The sequence below is a fragment of the Brassica rapa genome, chromosome A05 (assembly GCF_000309985.2).
Source record: "Brassica rapa cultivar Chiifu-401-42 chromosome A05, CAAS_Brap_v3.01, whole genome shotgun sequence".
Classification (NCBI taxonomy): domain Eukaryota; kingdom Viridiplantae; phylum Streptophyta; class Magnoliopsida; order Brassicales; family Brassicaceae; genus Brassica; species Brassica rapa.
The window spans coordinates 12,481,554-12,499,012 of record NC_024799.2 but is presented as its reverse complement, the minus strand read 5'-3'; the positions used below and the strand labels follow the sequence as shown (position 1 = coordinate 12,499,012).

At 36.3% G+C, this 17,459-nt stretch overlaps 1 protein-coding gene and 2 pseudogenes across 2 annotated transcripts; all 3 read left to right on the top strand.

The window, feature by feature from the left end:
* The first annotated feature begins 103 nt into the window (after window positions 1-103).
* On the top strand, window positions 104-7,535 carry LOC117133965 (annotated as a pseudogene).
* Window positions 4,957-7,559, top strand: LOC103849548 (annotated as a pseudogene).
* Window positions 7,560-9,647: 2,088 nt separating this feature from the next.
* On the top strand, window positions 9,648-11,896 carry LOC103849546 (tubulin alpha-2 chain). 2 transcript variants are annotated; one of them, XM_009126309.3, is made up of 5 exons: window positions 9,648-9,920; window positions 10,291-10,525; window positions 10,606-10,976; window positions 11,066-11,526; window positions 11,609-11,877. In XM_009126309.3, the coding sequence occupies exons 1-5, from the start codon at window positions 9,828-9,830 to the stop codon at window positions 11,742-11,744; spliced, it is 1,296 nt and encodes a 431-aa protein (XP_009124557.2). In that variant the 5' UTR covers window positions 9,648-9,827; the 3' UTR covers window positions 11,745-11,877. The 2 variants fall into 2 exon arrangements, with proteins under 2 accessions (XP_009124557.2, XP_009124556.2); XM_009126308.3 differs by having other exon boundaries at window positions 11,066-11,896.
* The last annotated feature ends 5,563 nt before the right edge of the window (window positions 11,897-17,459 follow it).

Below are 17,459 nucleotides of genomic sequence, written 5' to 3'. Positions count from 1 at the left end.
AGCCCAAATTAGCTACAACTGCCCAAAGCCCAAACCCTCAAACCCAGCACCGACAGGCTCTGGTACGCATGCGTCGAGGAGGCTGAAGCGAAACACGTGTGGAGATCCTGACCGTCAGTGCGCCACGCGTCGCTCTGCCTCGACCCAGCCGTCTGCGCCTCACCAAGCCGCCGTACCCAACCGCTGAAACCCTCGTTTCGCCGGAGCTTTAATCCCTTCAAGCCTCCACTGATATCATGGTCGGAGGTGACTATCCTCATTCCCAAAACAGAAGCTATAGGCTTCTATATATATATATATATATATATATATATATATGCTCTTATATCACACGCTTTTCAACGGCATCCGGACCTCCCTACATATATATATATATATATATATATATATTTATGTAGCTTTTTCAAATGCATTGATTTGGATCAATGTATTCGTTACTAGCATTGATAACATGGTTTATAGTTACAAATCTTTTCGTGAGCGATCCGGTTTTAGAACAATGGGTTGAAACCAGGGGCGGAGGCAGCTAAGGGGTAGGGGGGTCAGCTGACCCCATAAAAAAAAATTAAGATAAATTTTGTATTGATTCCACTTAAAAAATAAATTTGACCCCACAAAAATAATTACAAGACATTAAAGGCAAAATTTAATTATATTAGTTTTAATCTTATTTTATTTCTATAGTTGCAAAAACAATTTAAAATCATTAAACATATTTTGGGTATTTAAACTTTAGTGTTATTTTAGTTTAAGCCCAGCTTATATTAAGCCCAAATAAATTATAATACAAAAACATTGAAAATAGGAAAAAAAAACCTTTCTCTTCCTCTGCAAACACAAGACGACGGCGACCTGTTCCAACTCGTGCTCTCCACATTCAGGTTCGTTTTTTATATACTTTTTTTGTTATATTCTACTCTTTTGTTTATTTTGTTACTTTATGTCATGATCTGAATATTTTTAATGATTAGTTTTATATCTCAAAAAAACTAATCTATCTTATTTAACAGTAAGCTAATGGATAAATTTCTAAATCTGAAAAGAAAATCTCCATCAACCGATGATATTCATCTAGACGACATGCCGCATGATCCCGGAGAAAGAAAAGGGATTCATGAATATGATCATAATCAAATAGATGAGGTGAGACGCAAGTACTTGACTAGAGGACCTTGTCAACCTCGTGGGCATAGTTTTAACCAAAGAGTTATCTCAGGTGCATTAAGGCGGTTTAATCCTTCTTGGTTTGATCAGTATGGTGATTGGTTGGAATACAGTGTCAAGAAAGAGAAGGCATATTGTTTCTTTTGTTATTTATTCAGCAACGAGAAGAAAAGTGGAAGTGTTGGATTTGTCACAGAGGAATTTGATAGTTGGAATAAGTCTGACAAATTGGCTGGCCATGTAGGTGCGGTAAATAGCTTTCACAACATAGCCAAAAAGAAGTGTGAAGATTTGATGAGACAAGGTCAGTCAATCAAACATGCTTTCCAAAAGCAAACCGATGTTGTAAAAAAAGAGTATCGTATCCGACTAAATGCTTCAGTCGATGCTGCTAGATACTTACTGAAAAAAGGATTACCGTTTCGTGCTCATGATGAGACAGTCGATTCTAGCAGCAAAGGAAATTTTTTGGAGTTAGTGAAATATACTGCTGCACAGAATGAAGATGTGAGCAAGGTTGTGCTGAAGAATGCTCCTGGAAATAATCAAATGGTGTCTCATCCTATTCAAAAAGACATTGTTAATTGCTTTTTAGAAGAAGTAATTAATTTCATAGTTCAAGAGATGGATAATTATGTGTTTGCTTTATTGGTGGATGAATTCAGCTGATTGTTCTATGAAAGAGCAAATGGCTATAGTTTTTCGCTTTGTCGATAAACACGGTATGGTCAAAGAGAGATTTGTTGGTCTTATCCATGTGAAAGATACATGTTCTTTATCTTTGAAATCTGGAATTGATTCATTGCTTGCTAAATATAGTCTGAGTCTGAAAATGGTGAGAGGACAAGGCTATGATGGAGCAGGAAATATGAGAGGTGAATTTAATGGTCTGAGAGCACTGATTTCAAAAGAAAACAGTTCGGCATACTATGTACACTGTTTTGCTCACCAACTACAATTGGTAGTTGTTGCTGTCGCGAAGAAACATTTTGAAATTAGAGATTTCTTTGATAAGATTTCTTTGTTAGTGAATGTGGTTGCAGCTTCTTGTAAAAGGAAATATAAAATGCGAGAAATTCAGCGGGATATAATTGAAAAGGGAATAAGCAGTGGTGAAATCAAGACTGGAAAAGGATTGAATCAAGAGTCTTCTCTTCCAAGACCAGGGAGTACACATTGGGGTTCTCATTATAAAACGTTGATGCGGTTAGTTGAGATGTTTTCTTCTGTGGATGAGATGCTTATGTACGTCGAGGATGAAAGTGCTGATCTTACCCAGCGAAGTCAAGCAAATGGTCTTCTCAAATATATCCATACTTTTGATTGTGTGTTCTACCTACATTTGATGTTGCACATTTTGGGACTCACAGAGAACTTGTCACTGGCCTTCAACTAAAAGATCAAGACATCCTAAATGTTGTCTCACTAGTAGAATCCACTAAGCGGCAACTACAGAAGTTCAGAGATGATGGCTGGAATTCTTTTGTGAATGATGTTTTAGCTTTTTGTAAGAAACATGACACTGGTATTCTCAACATGGAGGACGATTTCATCGATCCAAGAAAGCCACACAAAAAGACCAACATTACCAACTTGCATCATTATCAAGTTAACTGTTTTTATACAATATTGGATATGGAGCTTCAAGAGTTTAATGGTCGCTTTAACGAGGTAAACTCTGAGTTACTCGTTTGCACATCAGCTTTAAGTCCTACTGCTTCATTCCGTGAGTTTGATAAAGAAAAGTTATTGAGACTGGCTAAATTCTATCCTGAGGATTTTAGTGTTATGGAGTGCATATCACTTAAGCAGCAACTTGACATTTATATTGATAATGTACGAGGAGATGAAAGGTTTGCTGATTTGAAACATCTTGGAGATCTATCGCGGTTAATGGTAGAAACCAAAATCATCTTTCTAAACCTTTGGTGTATAGGCTCTTGAAGTTATCTTTGACTTTGCCCGTTGCAACCGCAACCGTTGAGAGATGTTTTTCAGGAATGAAGATCGTCAAGACAGTATTACGAAATCGTATCGGTGATCAGTTTCTAAGTGCTTGTCTTATTTGTTTTATTGGAAAAAATATATTTGAAGATGTAGCCAATGAAACTGTTATAAAAAGGTTTCAAGCTATGAGTGAGCGTATAGTACATTTGTAGTTTTTTTTTGGTATAATATATTTGTAGTTTTTTTTTGGTATAATATATTTGTAGTTTTTTGGTCATTTAAACATTATGTTTTGATTTTTTTTCCGATTCCGGTACAAAAAAATTTCTGGTTCCGCCACTGGTTGAAACCCCTCCACCTCCAGATTAATGTACCGCCACTGGTTTGCTGTGTGGAGAATGGTATCGTCAAAGGGTTTAAAATGGTGAGTAAGGACTTACCGCCACTGGTTTGCTGTGTGGAGAATGGTATCGTCAAAGGGTTTAAAATGGTGAGTAAGGACTTGTGACACTTGTCCAATGAGTAAGCGTATATAGACATTACATGGGAATGCATGAATGGTGAGTGTATGTTTATTCGTTTGATACAGTTTATGGACTTTAAAGCGATTTCTCTCCTCTCATCCGGTCAACTACACTGGTTCTTAACCTCTCTTGAATATCAATGGGATGGTGTCCTTGATTTACTGATCTCATAGCATACAGAACCAATAGAATATTGCGTTTTTTTTTGTTTTTTATTCAAAAAAACAAATATAATATTTTTTTTTCTATAAAATCTAAGAACAAGTGGTTTACTTTTGATGCTATGATTACATTTCTTTGTTTTTGAAACAAAATGCTATAATTACATAAAACTAAATTCATTTGAGGACGTAAATTTATTCAACACCATCATTTTTTATGTCTTCCACCTAATTGTTTAACACCATTTCATTTTTAACCTATACAATAGTTTTGTTTAATAAATTCAACACCTTACCTCCACCATTTTTGTTTCATCTTTTTATATTTTATAATTTAATAATTACATATTAATAATAATTTTGATTGTAATTAACTTAAATAATTAAAATAACATAGCTTTAATAATTTTTTAGTAAGTTCATAACTAATTTTCAAAAAATAATACTAAAAATATCATAAAAATAACATTACGAAACTTCAAATACACACAATACAAACATACAAAACCGCAAATAAAACACATAATTTAATAGTACAATAGGCTAAATTCAAACAACAAACTTTTAAATCACATCCATAAATTTTAAAGTCTTTTTAATCATGGTACATTCTGAATTTTGAGTGTTATGGATTATTATTGTGATCCATTTAACAAAAAAAAATTAAACACACATTTTTTTTATTGAAAGCTGATACAAAAAATATCGTAAAAATTGATTTTTTTTTGTATCCAAATAAAGTGAGACTAGGCTCTATTTATAGATCATAAAAATCATTAGTTTTGATATATATATTTTTCTTAAATATGATTACTATAAAATAATTGAATTTCAATAATTTGAGGGGATAAGAATCTCACAAAAATTTTGCCAACCAATAAAAATATAGTTACACATTTTAAGAGGATATTAAGTTGGTGTGTTTCACTCTCAACCAATTTTTTTAAACCCAGACCGAACCGACGGTTGGACCGGGTTAATCCGCCAACCAGAGACCAGTTCCGGTTAGGTTAATAGCAAAACCCAACTAAAAGTTGAACCGGTTAAAAACTTGTATTAAACCATAAAAATCTAGAAACCAGCGACCCAATGAACCGACCAAACCCGGATATGATTTATATGTAAGCCAAAATTTTATTAGTAAAATAATTACCCTTTCTAGTTTTCTTATTTTAAGTAAATATATATTTTGTAAAAGATTAATAAAGCAACGCCGTAATTCATTTTTTAGAATTTTACCATCTCTGCAAATCACAAATCACAAGAAGACTCACAACCATAGATTTTCACGTCAAGGTATTATTTATGTCTATGTCTCACTTTGTCTAATTATTATTTTATGACCACTTGTGTTAATAATTAAAACATTAACATTATGAAATTCCAAATTTACATAAATGAATAAAACATTATAATTATTCTTGCTTCACATTATACGAGCAAATAAGAACTTAGTTTTCATGATTTTTTTTAAAGTGAAAGTATTTGGAGTGATGAAGACTTGAAGAACAAAGTTTAAATGTGTTTTTCATATATTTTAAATTTTAACTATTAAATAATTCTATAAGTTTTTATTTTATTTGTTTTTTTTTATTTTAAAGTTTTTTAAACCATTTTGGTTACTAAAAAATTTATTTGACAGGATCTGTTTTCTAAATAATATGTATATTATTTACAAAATATCATTAAACTGAATTTGGTTGAAACCAATTGAATCCAGTCAAACTATAGGGACCCATTATCCAAAACTTTTCCGGTTCGGTTTTAAAAGCATCTCTCTATTCACATGTTGCCACCTGTCATGATATCCCCTATATTTTTTTTTGCGTTCACCAATCACACAATTTTTTCTTAACATTCAACACTCAACGCTCAACACTCAACAGCCATTGAAACCAAAATTTAACTACCTCAGTGCAAGTATTCTAACTATAAACAACTCAAGATTTGAGTCTTTTGACTCAAGATACAATGTCCATATCAACTTTTTAAGAAAGGTGACACTTGCTAGCTCAGCCAGCAATTGCAACTGCCACCTCATCATCCACTGTTGACTGCGTTGACCTTGTGTTATGTATTTTTTCTTCTTCCGCATAAACTCGAGCTTTCACCCAAAAGACTTCTTGTAGCAAGAAAGAGAAGGAAACCCTAATCCATTGACCACAGTTTATCAAATTTCTATGGAGGCTGCTGCTACAACAACTATCCCAGAGGCGATCTTAGTGGAGATTATTGTAAGACTGCCGTTAAGAAGCATTGCCAGATTGAAATCGGTCTGCAAACAGTGGAAAGCGCTGATAGAATCGTCATATCTCCGTCGTGTCTTCGTCTCTCTACAAAAACAATCGTTTTCCTCCTCATCCTCATGGTCTCTCATGTTCGGAACCGATTATCCTTACCCCATCGCAGAAGCTATGGGCTTCCACGGATGCAGCACATGGGATCTTCCCAGATCTCTAGGCTCTTACATCATGCCTTTTCAACGTTACCCTAATCTCCCCACCCGTAGCTACTTCTATACATCTTCTTCCAACGGCTTGATCTGGATCGATCTGTTCCCTACTCGCACTGTCGGCATGACTTTCTATTACAAGACCTTTGTCGGTAACCCAGTTTCACAGCAGTGGGTTGAGATCCCTCCGCCTCCTCATGAATGTAAAGCTACTGCTTTGGTAACGCGTGTGGACGAAGACGGCGTCGTTTTGAGCTTCAAAGTGGTCAGGACATGTGACCCTGACCCTTATGATCAGAGTCTTGTACCAAACGACATGGGAATGTATGAATGGAGAGTGTGTGTGTATTCTTCCGAGACAGGGGCATGGAGTTTCAAGCGGCTTCTCTCCTCTATTCCCGTTCAATACACTGCCTATTACCCTCCTGTCAATGTCAATGGGATGCTTTATCGGTGGGAGAGGATAGTGGACCCGGAAGCCTTTTAGCTTATGACTTCTTCGGCCCTGAAGACCATGATCACTGTCAGGTTATACCTCTCCCTCTTCCGTATCACGAAGACGTTAGGAGATGCTTGACTACCTCGGGAGGAGATGTTATCTACATTGAGATACTGTATGGAAGATTGAAAGTTTGGAAGCTGAATAACAACAAAAACGATTCTGGGCACTTGTCAGGGGAAGAAATCAACTTGGTCTCTGTGGTGGGATCTGATTTTGATTGTTTTCCCATGGCAGTGAATCCGTTTAATGCGGATATCGTCTATATGTGGAGTGTTCAAGACAGTTGTTTGGTGTCAGGTAACTTGCGGACACAAGAGTTTGTTGTTCATCAAGAGTTAGAGAGTTGGAGGAATAGTGAAGGTTGTTATAGCATAAATACATACCATTCTAAAGGGTATATAGAAGATAATCACAACATAACTACGGTACTCATGTTATCTTAGTTTGTTCTCCCACAATGGATGGATCCTGTACCCTGTCTGCCAAATTGAACTTCCTTTTTGTGGATCCTGTAACTTAAGGACTCTTGAGAGTTTATTGTCCATCAAGAATCAGAGAATTGGAGTAATAGTGAAGGTCTTTTGGGGCATAAGCATATCCCTTCTAAGTAGTAGTATATGGTTGGATTGTCAGGTAAGGTTATCCCAAGTGGCTCCCACAATGGATGTATTCAAAACCTCATCCACCATGTTGAGTTTGTAACTTTTCTGTTGCTTCTTGCGAAAGCTTATTTTGGTGTTTAATGTATTTTGTTTTGTCTTCGTTACAACTAGCGCTTTTATCAATATCAGGTCTTGTTTTTTGTGATGCAATAAAATCCAGACTTATCTAACTAAAATCACAGAACACAAGACGGGCAACACACACTTAAAGCCCAGTCACCATTTAGACCGTCTCCTGAGAGTCACACCACATCACTAGAGTGGCTAGAAGATCAATAGTTGTCGTCTCAACTCGTTACTGGTGTGGCCCCAGTCCAACAGCTATACCGCCAGCTTCCAGCATCAGCCCCACCAATTTCCTCGTGAAGTATGATCCATTGTCAGTGTTGACTGTTAGATTGTTCTAATTGAGACGAGTCATAAACAAGAATATCTAATTTGTGTCTAGTAGAGCACTAACCAATCATTTCGACAATGTGGAAGCGTAGCACATCAGCAGAAGGTTTGAGATCTGCATCAGACAATGTATTGGAGAAAGGATTTCTTAACGCCTTCCGGGCCAACGATTAACAGTCCGTAGGATCTTTTGCTGAGGATTTTACTGCACTGAGAAGAGGTGTACCTTCGGCTGAGCAACCAAACATAACTTTGACTCTTTCTAGAAAACTCCAAAAGGTGTTAAAAAAAAAAAAAGAAAAAGAGAGTTACGAGTTCTGTAAACGGAGGATTTTAGAATTGCTTAGAGGGATGTTGCAACTTACATGACCCAAGAAGGCATTAAATTTAATCGGATGGTTCAGCACCATTTGATGTAGCCTTTGGCCTGTGACATTAACAGATAAAGGCAAATAGCTTGTACATGCCAAGAAAATTAAAAAAAGAGCAAGATTTCGACCAATCAAGTGTTTCCTTACAATATGGTTACTTACATTGCTCACCTGCAGCAAAACTATCACGTTCCAACCTGTCAACCCGGTTATCACAAATTATGGAAGATCTTTCTGTTAAAAGTGGTGTGACACTTCTCGCTCCGAGTTCCTACAATGAACATATACACAAATTCAGTGGCACAACATTCACATGTGGTTTAGACCAGACATAGTAGAAGAAGCAAAACACTTACTGTACATTTCTCAATAAGCCTGAGATTGCACATTTTAAAAGTTATCATGACCCGAGAGCTAAACATGGAATAAAAAAACTGCCGAGGTTGTAAAATCAATAGCAATCTATTTACATACATACCCAAAGCTGCAAACACCTGCCACTGCATGATGCCATGAGGAAGAATCACCTCCTGATCTTCTTGTGCGAAAAAATCAACTCTAGATTTGTCTATGCTTTGTATACAACCTTGTACCAAACCTCTTTTGCCATTAAAGAGTTCTACCCTTGCATAGAAAAAAAGGTGCAAGCAGTTACTTACAGCCACAAAATGATTGCCCCTTAATTTACTATCCACACACATGACACACGAGTAATTTAACTGAAAGAAATATTCTAAATACATAGAAGCAAGAAAACAAACTAAGAAGAGCTTTAGATTGAGTCAAAGACAAAGAAGTCAACTTTTACAAATGGTCTCGTGAATCTCTATCTAATACTTCCATAAAACAAAAATGAGTGTAATTTTTTAACCTGTCTTCTGCTTTCAATCTTAGAACTTTAGCCATATGCCAAAACTCAGTCAGGGCATTGAACACGAACCATTCCACCCTTTTTTATAAAAATTGATATTTGCACAAAAGAGAGAAGCTTAGTATCATCACTTGGCGCAACAATAAGTAACAAAATGAGAATCACTGCCGCTTACTTAGAACTCTCATCTGATAGAATTACAGTTAATTAGCTCAAGTCCTAAGTGATTACTCTCCATCTGATTCTGATTGGATTGTTGCACAGATTCACATATAACAATAACTACATGAGACGAAGCGAGGGAGGCCAACGGAGGAGACGATGACGAAGACGCGAACCTCTCGAGGCTTGAAGGCGGAAGCCATAAAGCAAACAAGACTCGGCAAATCGGAAAGCTATGGCCGTGAGGCTTCGATTCGGTTTACTCGATATTGATCAGGTCCGGTTATATTCCGGTTAAGCGTATCTCAAGGGATTTTGAAACGAAAATATCCCAAAGAGAAGCAAAGCGGCAAATTTTAAAATAAGAAAATAGTAATATACAGCTCAGGAGAACAACAACCCTATCATTAACCATGGTTTGCAGTTACCCAATCTTATCATCACACGTGTCCTAGAGGAGCCGTTAACCTAAAGATGGATGGTTTCGCTTATAAAACAAACAAGAGCAGCATCGATTAAACCACCACACCAGATCTAGATTTATTTTTCCCAGGAGAGCGTCTTCATACACGCCCACCTTCCTTCGTCTTCTTCGGCTAGGAATCTGAAAGGAAAATGAGGGAGTGCATCTCGATCCACATTGGTCAAGCTGGTATCCAGGTCGGAAACGCCTGTTGGGAGCTTTACTGCCTTGAACATGGCATTCAGGTTCGTCTCCCCCTTCGTATAGATCTGTGCGTTTTACATCAGATCTAATGTATTCGTTCCTACATTTCCATTGTAGATATAGTTGTGTAGATCTGTGTTTGATTTTAGATCTATTGTAGAAGAAATGTACGTGGCTTGATGCGAGATCCGTTAATACGTGTGTGCACGTTTGTTATAGTTGATTTGAGATCCGTTTAGATCTGTGTTTGCTTGCTATGGTTGATTCAACAATGTTTGTTCGATGAACTAGAACTCTTGTAGGCTTTATTATTATATAGAAGGTGTCGATTGATTTAGTCCTGATTTGTATCCTCACTTTTTCACTGTTTCGTTTTGTATTAACGTACTGGTTGGATCTGGAATTGTGCAGCCTGATGGACAGATGCCAAGTGACAAGACTGTTGGCGGAGGTGACGATGCTTTCAACACCTTCTTCAGTGAGACCGGTGCGGGCAAGCACGTCCCACGTGCCGTCTTTGTCGACCTTGAGCCCACTGTGATCGACGAGGTCAGGACCGGTACTTACCGTCAGCTTTTCCACCCTGAACAGCTCATCAGCGGTAAAGAAGACGCTGCCAACAACTTCGCCCGTGGACATTACACCAGTAATTCTCTCACTCATCCCTTTTATAAATAATATCATCACTCTATATTAACTGAAATTGCATTTGAAATCTGTTTTCAGTTGGGAAGGAAATTGTTGATCTGTGTTTGGACCGTATCAGGAAGCTTGCTGATAACTGCACTGGTCTCCAAGGGTTCCTTGTCTTCAACGCCGTTGGAGGAGGTACTGGATCTGGTCTTGGATCACTTCTTCTCGAGAGGCTCTCTGTCGACTACGGGAAAAAGTCCAAGCTCGGGTTCACTGTTTACCCATCTCCACAGGTCTCTACCTCTGTCGTTGAGCCTTACAACAGTGTCCTCTCCACTCACTCCCTCTTGGAACACACTGATGTCTCTATCCTCCTCGACAATGAAGCTATCTACGACATCTGCAGACGTTCCCTTAACATTGAGAGGCCTACCTACACCAACCTCAACCGTCTCGTCTCTCAGGTATCAATCAAGCCATTCATTCGCAAACAACTCAAATCTTGAAGTTGTTTCATTACTCATGTGTGTGTTTTTTTTTTTTTTGGTTTCAGGTTATCTCTTCCTTGACTGCTTCTCTAAGGTTCGATGGTGCCCTGAACGTGGATGTCACTGAGTTCCAGACCAACTTGGTTCCATACCCAAGAATCCACTTCATGCTTTCATCCTACGCCCCAGTCATCTCTGCTGAGAAGGCCTTCCACGAGCAACTCTCTGTTGCTGAGATCACAAACAGTGCTTTCGAGCCAGCTTCCATGATGGCCAAGTGTGACCCTCGTCACGGGAAATACATGGCTTGCTGTTTGATGTACCGTGGTGATGTTGTCCCCAAGGACGTCAACGCAGCTGTTGGAACCATCAAGACCAAGCGTACCATCCAGTTTGTTGACTGGTGTCCTACTGGATTCAAGTGCGGTATAAACTACCAGCCACCAACTGTTGTTCCAGGAGGTGACCTTGCTAAAGTGCAGAGAGCTGTGTGTATGATCTCCAACTCCACGAGTGTTGCTGAGGTGTTCTCGAGGATTGACCACAAGTTCGATCTCATGTACGCCAAGCGTGCTTTCGTTCACTGGTATGTGGGTGAGGGTATGGAGGAAGGAGAATTCTCTGAGGCTCGTGAGGATCTTGCAGCTCTTGAGAAGGATTATGAGGAGGTTGGTGCTGAAGGTGGCGATGATGAGGATGACGAAGGCGAGGAGTACTGAGAAGAATAAAGTTTCGAAATGTTAAATTCTGTTATCCTTTGTGTTTGCGTGAATGGGTTCGAAACACTCTTGTGACGAGCCCTTTGTTTTTTTCAAACTACTTATCCGATTTATTTCTTTTTGAATTTCTATTGTGGTACTCTCTCTATTTGGGTTTATATTTTGTTTGGAAATTTCGATCAATCCCAGACGAGGAACCCTAGGAGAGCCGATCATATTTTTATTGAATAAACATTTTCAGTGAAATATCAGTATATGTGATAAAATTTCAGGTATAACTACTTGAAAATGGATTAAATAAGAAGATAAATATGTGTTTTTATAACACAATTTTGGTAATTTGTATATTTTCTTAAATCTTATGTGTAGTCCAGTTTGCATTATCCCATTAAACCTTTCTATTTTATAAAATAAGAGAAAGTCAATGTTAACTTTTCTATATATTTTTTTGTTAAATTTTACGATTTTAATTTGTCATTTTTACTTAACATTTCTATATTTGTTATAGACAACTAATGACTTTCACCTGAATTTACTATGTTATCAATGTTTTTGAAGCTGTGACAAAAAAAAAAGCAATGTTTTTGAAGTTGTTCCAGCTCTGTTCTCTTAGGTGGGGGTATTGGATTTAGAAATTTGATAGAATCAGAAGGAATTATAGTTTCCATTAAATTCCACTGTTATTCAATTATGGATTTCATCAATTCTTTTAAATTCTTTTGTTATTGGATTAAGCATTTGGAATCATTCTTTTAATTACTTTAAATTCTGTTGTTATTCAATATTTGATAGATTTTGTAGTAATGGTATTTGATAAGAATTTAATGGAAAATGTCATGTATAAATGTAAAGGGTCAATTCTTTGCTCTTATGCAGAGATTTGTAATGAATCGTAAGAAAACACAAACAGTAGCATTTCTCTACTTCTCATTTTTCCAGAAGTACGTGAAGAATGAAGAGACCTTTGTGGATGATAATTAACGAGTTACCGGCATATATAAAGAACAACAATTAACAAATATAAAGTCAATGTTGCCTTGTTGCTGAAGAAACCCAGTGTCTGTTAACCAAATCAAGATGCCTTCTGAGACTTTCGATTGTGTGCTTTCGCACATCGTTGTTAAGAGCCATTACGAACACAAGAGCAAGATAAAAAATGCAAATACTTGGAGAAAAACTATGGCAGAACTTAGAAGATATGTGGAGAGATGTTATGGTTTAGATGATCCATATATTTTATTTATTAGTATTATGATTTTAATAAATTTGCTACAATCCATAAACTATGTAGTACTAATTACTATTTTCTTTCAGTTTTAAGAATAAAATAAATTTTGTTACCTTTTTAAATACACAAGGATTCAAAAATTTATAGAATTTAGAGGAATTAGTATTCTCTCAAATTTATGTATATTCTTTTAAAATCCATAATTGAAGTAAGCATAAGAATTAGATAAATGCATTAAAATCTCATCAAATCTTTAAAAATACTGCAAAAGCTTTTCCTTATGAATTCTTTCAAATTCCGATCATATTTTTATTGAATAAACATTTTCAGTGAAATATCAGTATATGTGATAAAATTTCAGGTATAACTACTTGAAAATGGATTAAATAAGAAGATAAATATGTGTTTTTATAACACAATTTTGGTAATTTGTATATTTTCTTAAATCTTATGTCTAGTCCAGTTTGCATTATCCCATTAAACCTTTCTATTTTATAAAATAAGAGAAAGTCAATGTTAACTTTTCTATATATTTTTTTGTTAAATTTTACGATTTTAATTTGTCATTTTTACTTAACATTTCTATATTTGTTATAGACAACTAATGACTTTCACCTGAATTTACTATGTTATCAATGTTTTTGAAGCTGTGACAAAAAAAAAAGCAATGTTTTTGAAGTTGTTCCAGCTCTGTTCTCTTAGTTACTACCATTCTTTGAAATTTCATCCACGTCATACCAGTAAACAACTTCATTTTTGTTCTTAGTACTCATTCAAATGTATCTCTTTTTCTGGTCTCCAAGTCTCCCTATAATTAATCAGCAGTAGCACAGTTCATCTACTATCTATTTTATTGGACTGACATTGCGTACAAGTGAGTTTGGGTACCTTCTCACATTTTGCTTCTCAACTTTGGATCCAGCCATACTTAGACCTTCTTAGAACTATTTTCCTTTTATTATTTATTTATAAATGTTCTCTCTAGTTCTAAGACAAGACAATTCATCTTACCTCATACTTAGACCTTTTATTTTATTTTTGTTTGGTTTTCAAGACGTTGTCACCCTAGCCTCCAACTTTCTTCCACCATTTTCCAAATTGTTATTTTATGCTTTTTGGCAGTGATTCTTAGATATTGTAAATTCCATTGTCAAACATTTCTAACGTTATTAATTATCTTTATATTCAATTGTGTTTGCACAATCAGGGACATAGAGATCTATTTGTAAAAAAGATGTAGTACTACTCTAGATACTGTAAAAACTAAAAACTGAATTAAAATATAGTCATTCTTGTCAAAATATAGTCAGCCAAATGTGATTCCTGTAACGAAGAAGACAAGTTAAAGTTCAAACTGTGGAAGAAGAGACAACAAGAAGCATAACATCAAGTAAAAAGAAAAAAGAAAACTTGTTATGATCCAATGAAGCAAATAAAATATAGATGAGACAAACATCGGCTAATTGTTGGATAGAAGGTAACATAGGATCCTTCTCTATATTAAATGTGCAACAAATGGGATGATCCCATTCACGGCTAGCCACCCGGAGAGGCTCACGTCCTCCTCCCCCCACTATTAAAGTTGCAACTGTTTCAGTTTCTTAAAGTTAAATCTTGCAAGCTGCAACAGTTATGAAAAGCTGAAGTTTAATGACAAAAACAATCAGATTGGTTAGTATACTCGAACTTGAACCGTGAAACACTCACGTTTTTATTGGGTTTTTACTCAAGTATTGAATATAGTATTTCAATTTTGCCAACGTGTAAACTTAGGTGTATAAATAAAATGTTTTTATTGGGTTTTCAACTTTTTTCATTTATTGACATGTCAATCTCTTATGCTCTTAAAAATATGATGTGTCATTTTCTGGAAAGAACCTTGTGTTATTATTGTGTTGCTTCTCGTTTCATCTTAACTATCTTTTTAGAAAGGATCTACTCATGCTAGTTTAGTTTAAAGAGAACTTGAACTTGGTAACGTGAAGTCAATTAAAATTGCCCAATCAAAAATGTTGGTTCAACTTAGGTTATCAGTTTTGATTTGTTATTCTTATCTAAATCATACTACTAAAAAGTAAAAACCAATTATCCAACAATCTATTTCAGACAAACCAAAGTTATCTAAATTTTAACGAGAAATATTGATTGTTACGCGGAACTTGCAAAAATGAACTATCTTAAGATCAAACTTCGGTTCAGTTCAGCAGAATTTTGTACAAACCAAACTAACAGAAACCGAATAAACCTATCTAATTCTAAGTCTAACCTAAGTGAAGGTTTCGACACCTTTCTACCTTTTTAGTGAACCTTTTTGTTGAAGATGCAAGAAATAGAGAAGCAACATTTTTTTACAAGCGTAATAAGATAAAAGAACAAATGGAGTAAATATATATATTTAGTGCAACAATAACTAATACTTGTTTAGAGGAGAAAATAAGACGTTGTTAATGCTAATTTAGACAAGAATCGAACCCTGATATCCTCTCATCCCCCAACGGAGCATAAGGATCAATGTAGGGTCTGCTTCCATCATGAACACGAAGTCTGCTCCAAATTACTTACATTTCTCAAGCAAAAACAAAACAACACAACCCAATCAGAGAACAACCTTATCAACGAAAGAAACCTCAACAACTCATTCCATACTCATTTTGAAACACTTATGGCGACACAATGTATGAGAAGAATACTAATAAGCATAAAAAAGTATATATAATTAATAGAAGTCGGATCTTTGACTAGTTAGATGTTTGGGAGAGTTAAAAAAATCTTCGACATGTAGGAGCCCAAATCCGAATTGAAAAGAAACAATAAAATAAAAAACGATGTTAAGAAAATAGACGAATTGAAAGATGGTATGTTGGAAAATGCTTTCGAAAACATGACTGTTGAATGTAGATAGATTTATTTTCTTAACACTTTATATTAACTCCGTAAGTGCGACAAATCTTATACAAATAAGAGTCCCATATAAAACCACAAAAGATAGTTACGCGGCAATCGTGGATTGTCCCTATGAACTACATACCTACGAAACAGTCTCAACTAATAAACTATTGGTTGTTGTATTTTAATGGATCTGAAAATCCGAACTACATCTAGTGTTATTGGTTCTGTGATTTTAAAATATGTATTAAAATCTTGTGTTATTGGTTTAATGATTCATAAATTCTATATTAAATCAAGTATTATTCAATCGTACGGATTTACTAATATATTTGATTTTATAATGGATTTGAATGGATTTGTTTAGATTTTTTAGTTAAAAATACAAAGACTCAGATCCGAGAAAAACCTCCAGATTTGCATATTTTACTTGGATTTATAAATACTATAGGGATTTCTAAATCAATCAAAATATATAAACCAATAACAGCCAAGAAGTTTTTTAGTGTTGGTGTCTTGATGTAAAAGATCGAAGAAGAATGAAAAGAGACTGATATTTAAAGAGATGACGAAAAGAACTTCGGAACGATTGTAGAACGTGGTCACATTAGGAGGGATTCGGGATTCTGCGGAGATCGCAGGAAGTTGAAGTTACAATAACTTATTTTCCAAGATTCTTTAACTCTTTTTTTCGTTTAAATATCTTGGTGAAACATTTGATGTTTTTATTGTAAGACAAAGTATTTATTGATCAACCATCATGACTCCTAGGGTTTCTGGCGACGAGCCGCCGGGCTCTTCCTCCTCCGATCTCCCACCTCCCGCCTCTCCTCCCGTTCTCCGTTCTGTTTCCGTTCATGGCTCTCCTCCTGCTAAATCGGCTTGGACGAAAAAGCAAGGAGATGGGGCTCTCCCGGTGATTGATGTAGTCGATGGAGTTGCTACTATGACGATACCTGATGAGATCTTTGAGGACCCTAATCCTCTCTGGAAAAGCTTCGTTGTTGGTTATTTCATCGGGGATGCTCCTCATGTGGGATCCATTCACGCGACTGTGAACCGAATCTGGTCTTCTCCTCGTAATGGGTCTAAGATCGATGTCCAGTTCATTGAGAAGAAAACGGTATTGTTTCGTATTGAGAATCCTCAGATGCGTGCCCGAGTCATCCAGCGCAAGTATTGGCACGTCGCGGACGTTCCTTTGGTCGTGCACGAATGGTCACCAGAAACTGCGATGAATCCCCCAGATTTGTCGGCGATGCCAATGTGGGTGGATCTCAAGGGAGTTCCGAACTCTCTTTTCTCGCACAAGGGTCTCAAGTGTTTGGCCCGTGCAGCGGGAACGTTTGTGAAGCTTCATCCCAACACAGAGAAATGTACGCGTTTGGATGTCGCGCGAATCCTTGTTGAGGTGGATCTCAATAAACCACTTGTTGAGAGGATATCTTACTCAGATAACGTCGGGGCTTTGGTTGTTCTTGAGGTTAGCTACCCGTGGCTGCCTCCAAAATGTGAAGTGTGTCGGAAATGGGGGCATAAAGGCTCTGAATGCTCCGCAAAAAATGTTACTATCCTGCAGCATAACAAGGAAGCCGATCTACAACTGGTGGTAGTGACTGAGGACCA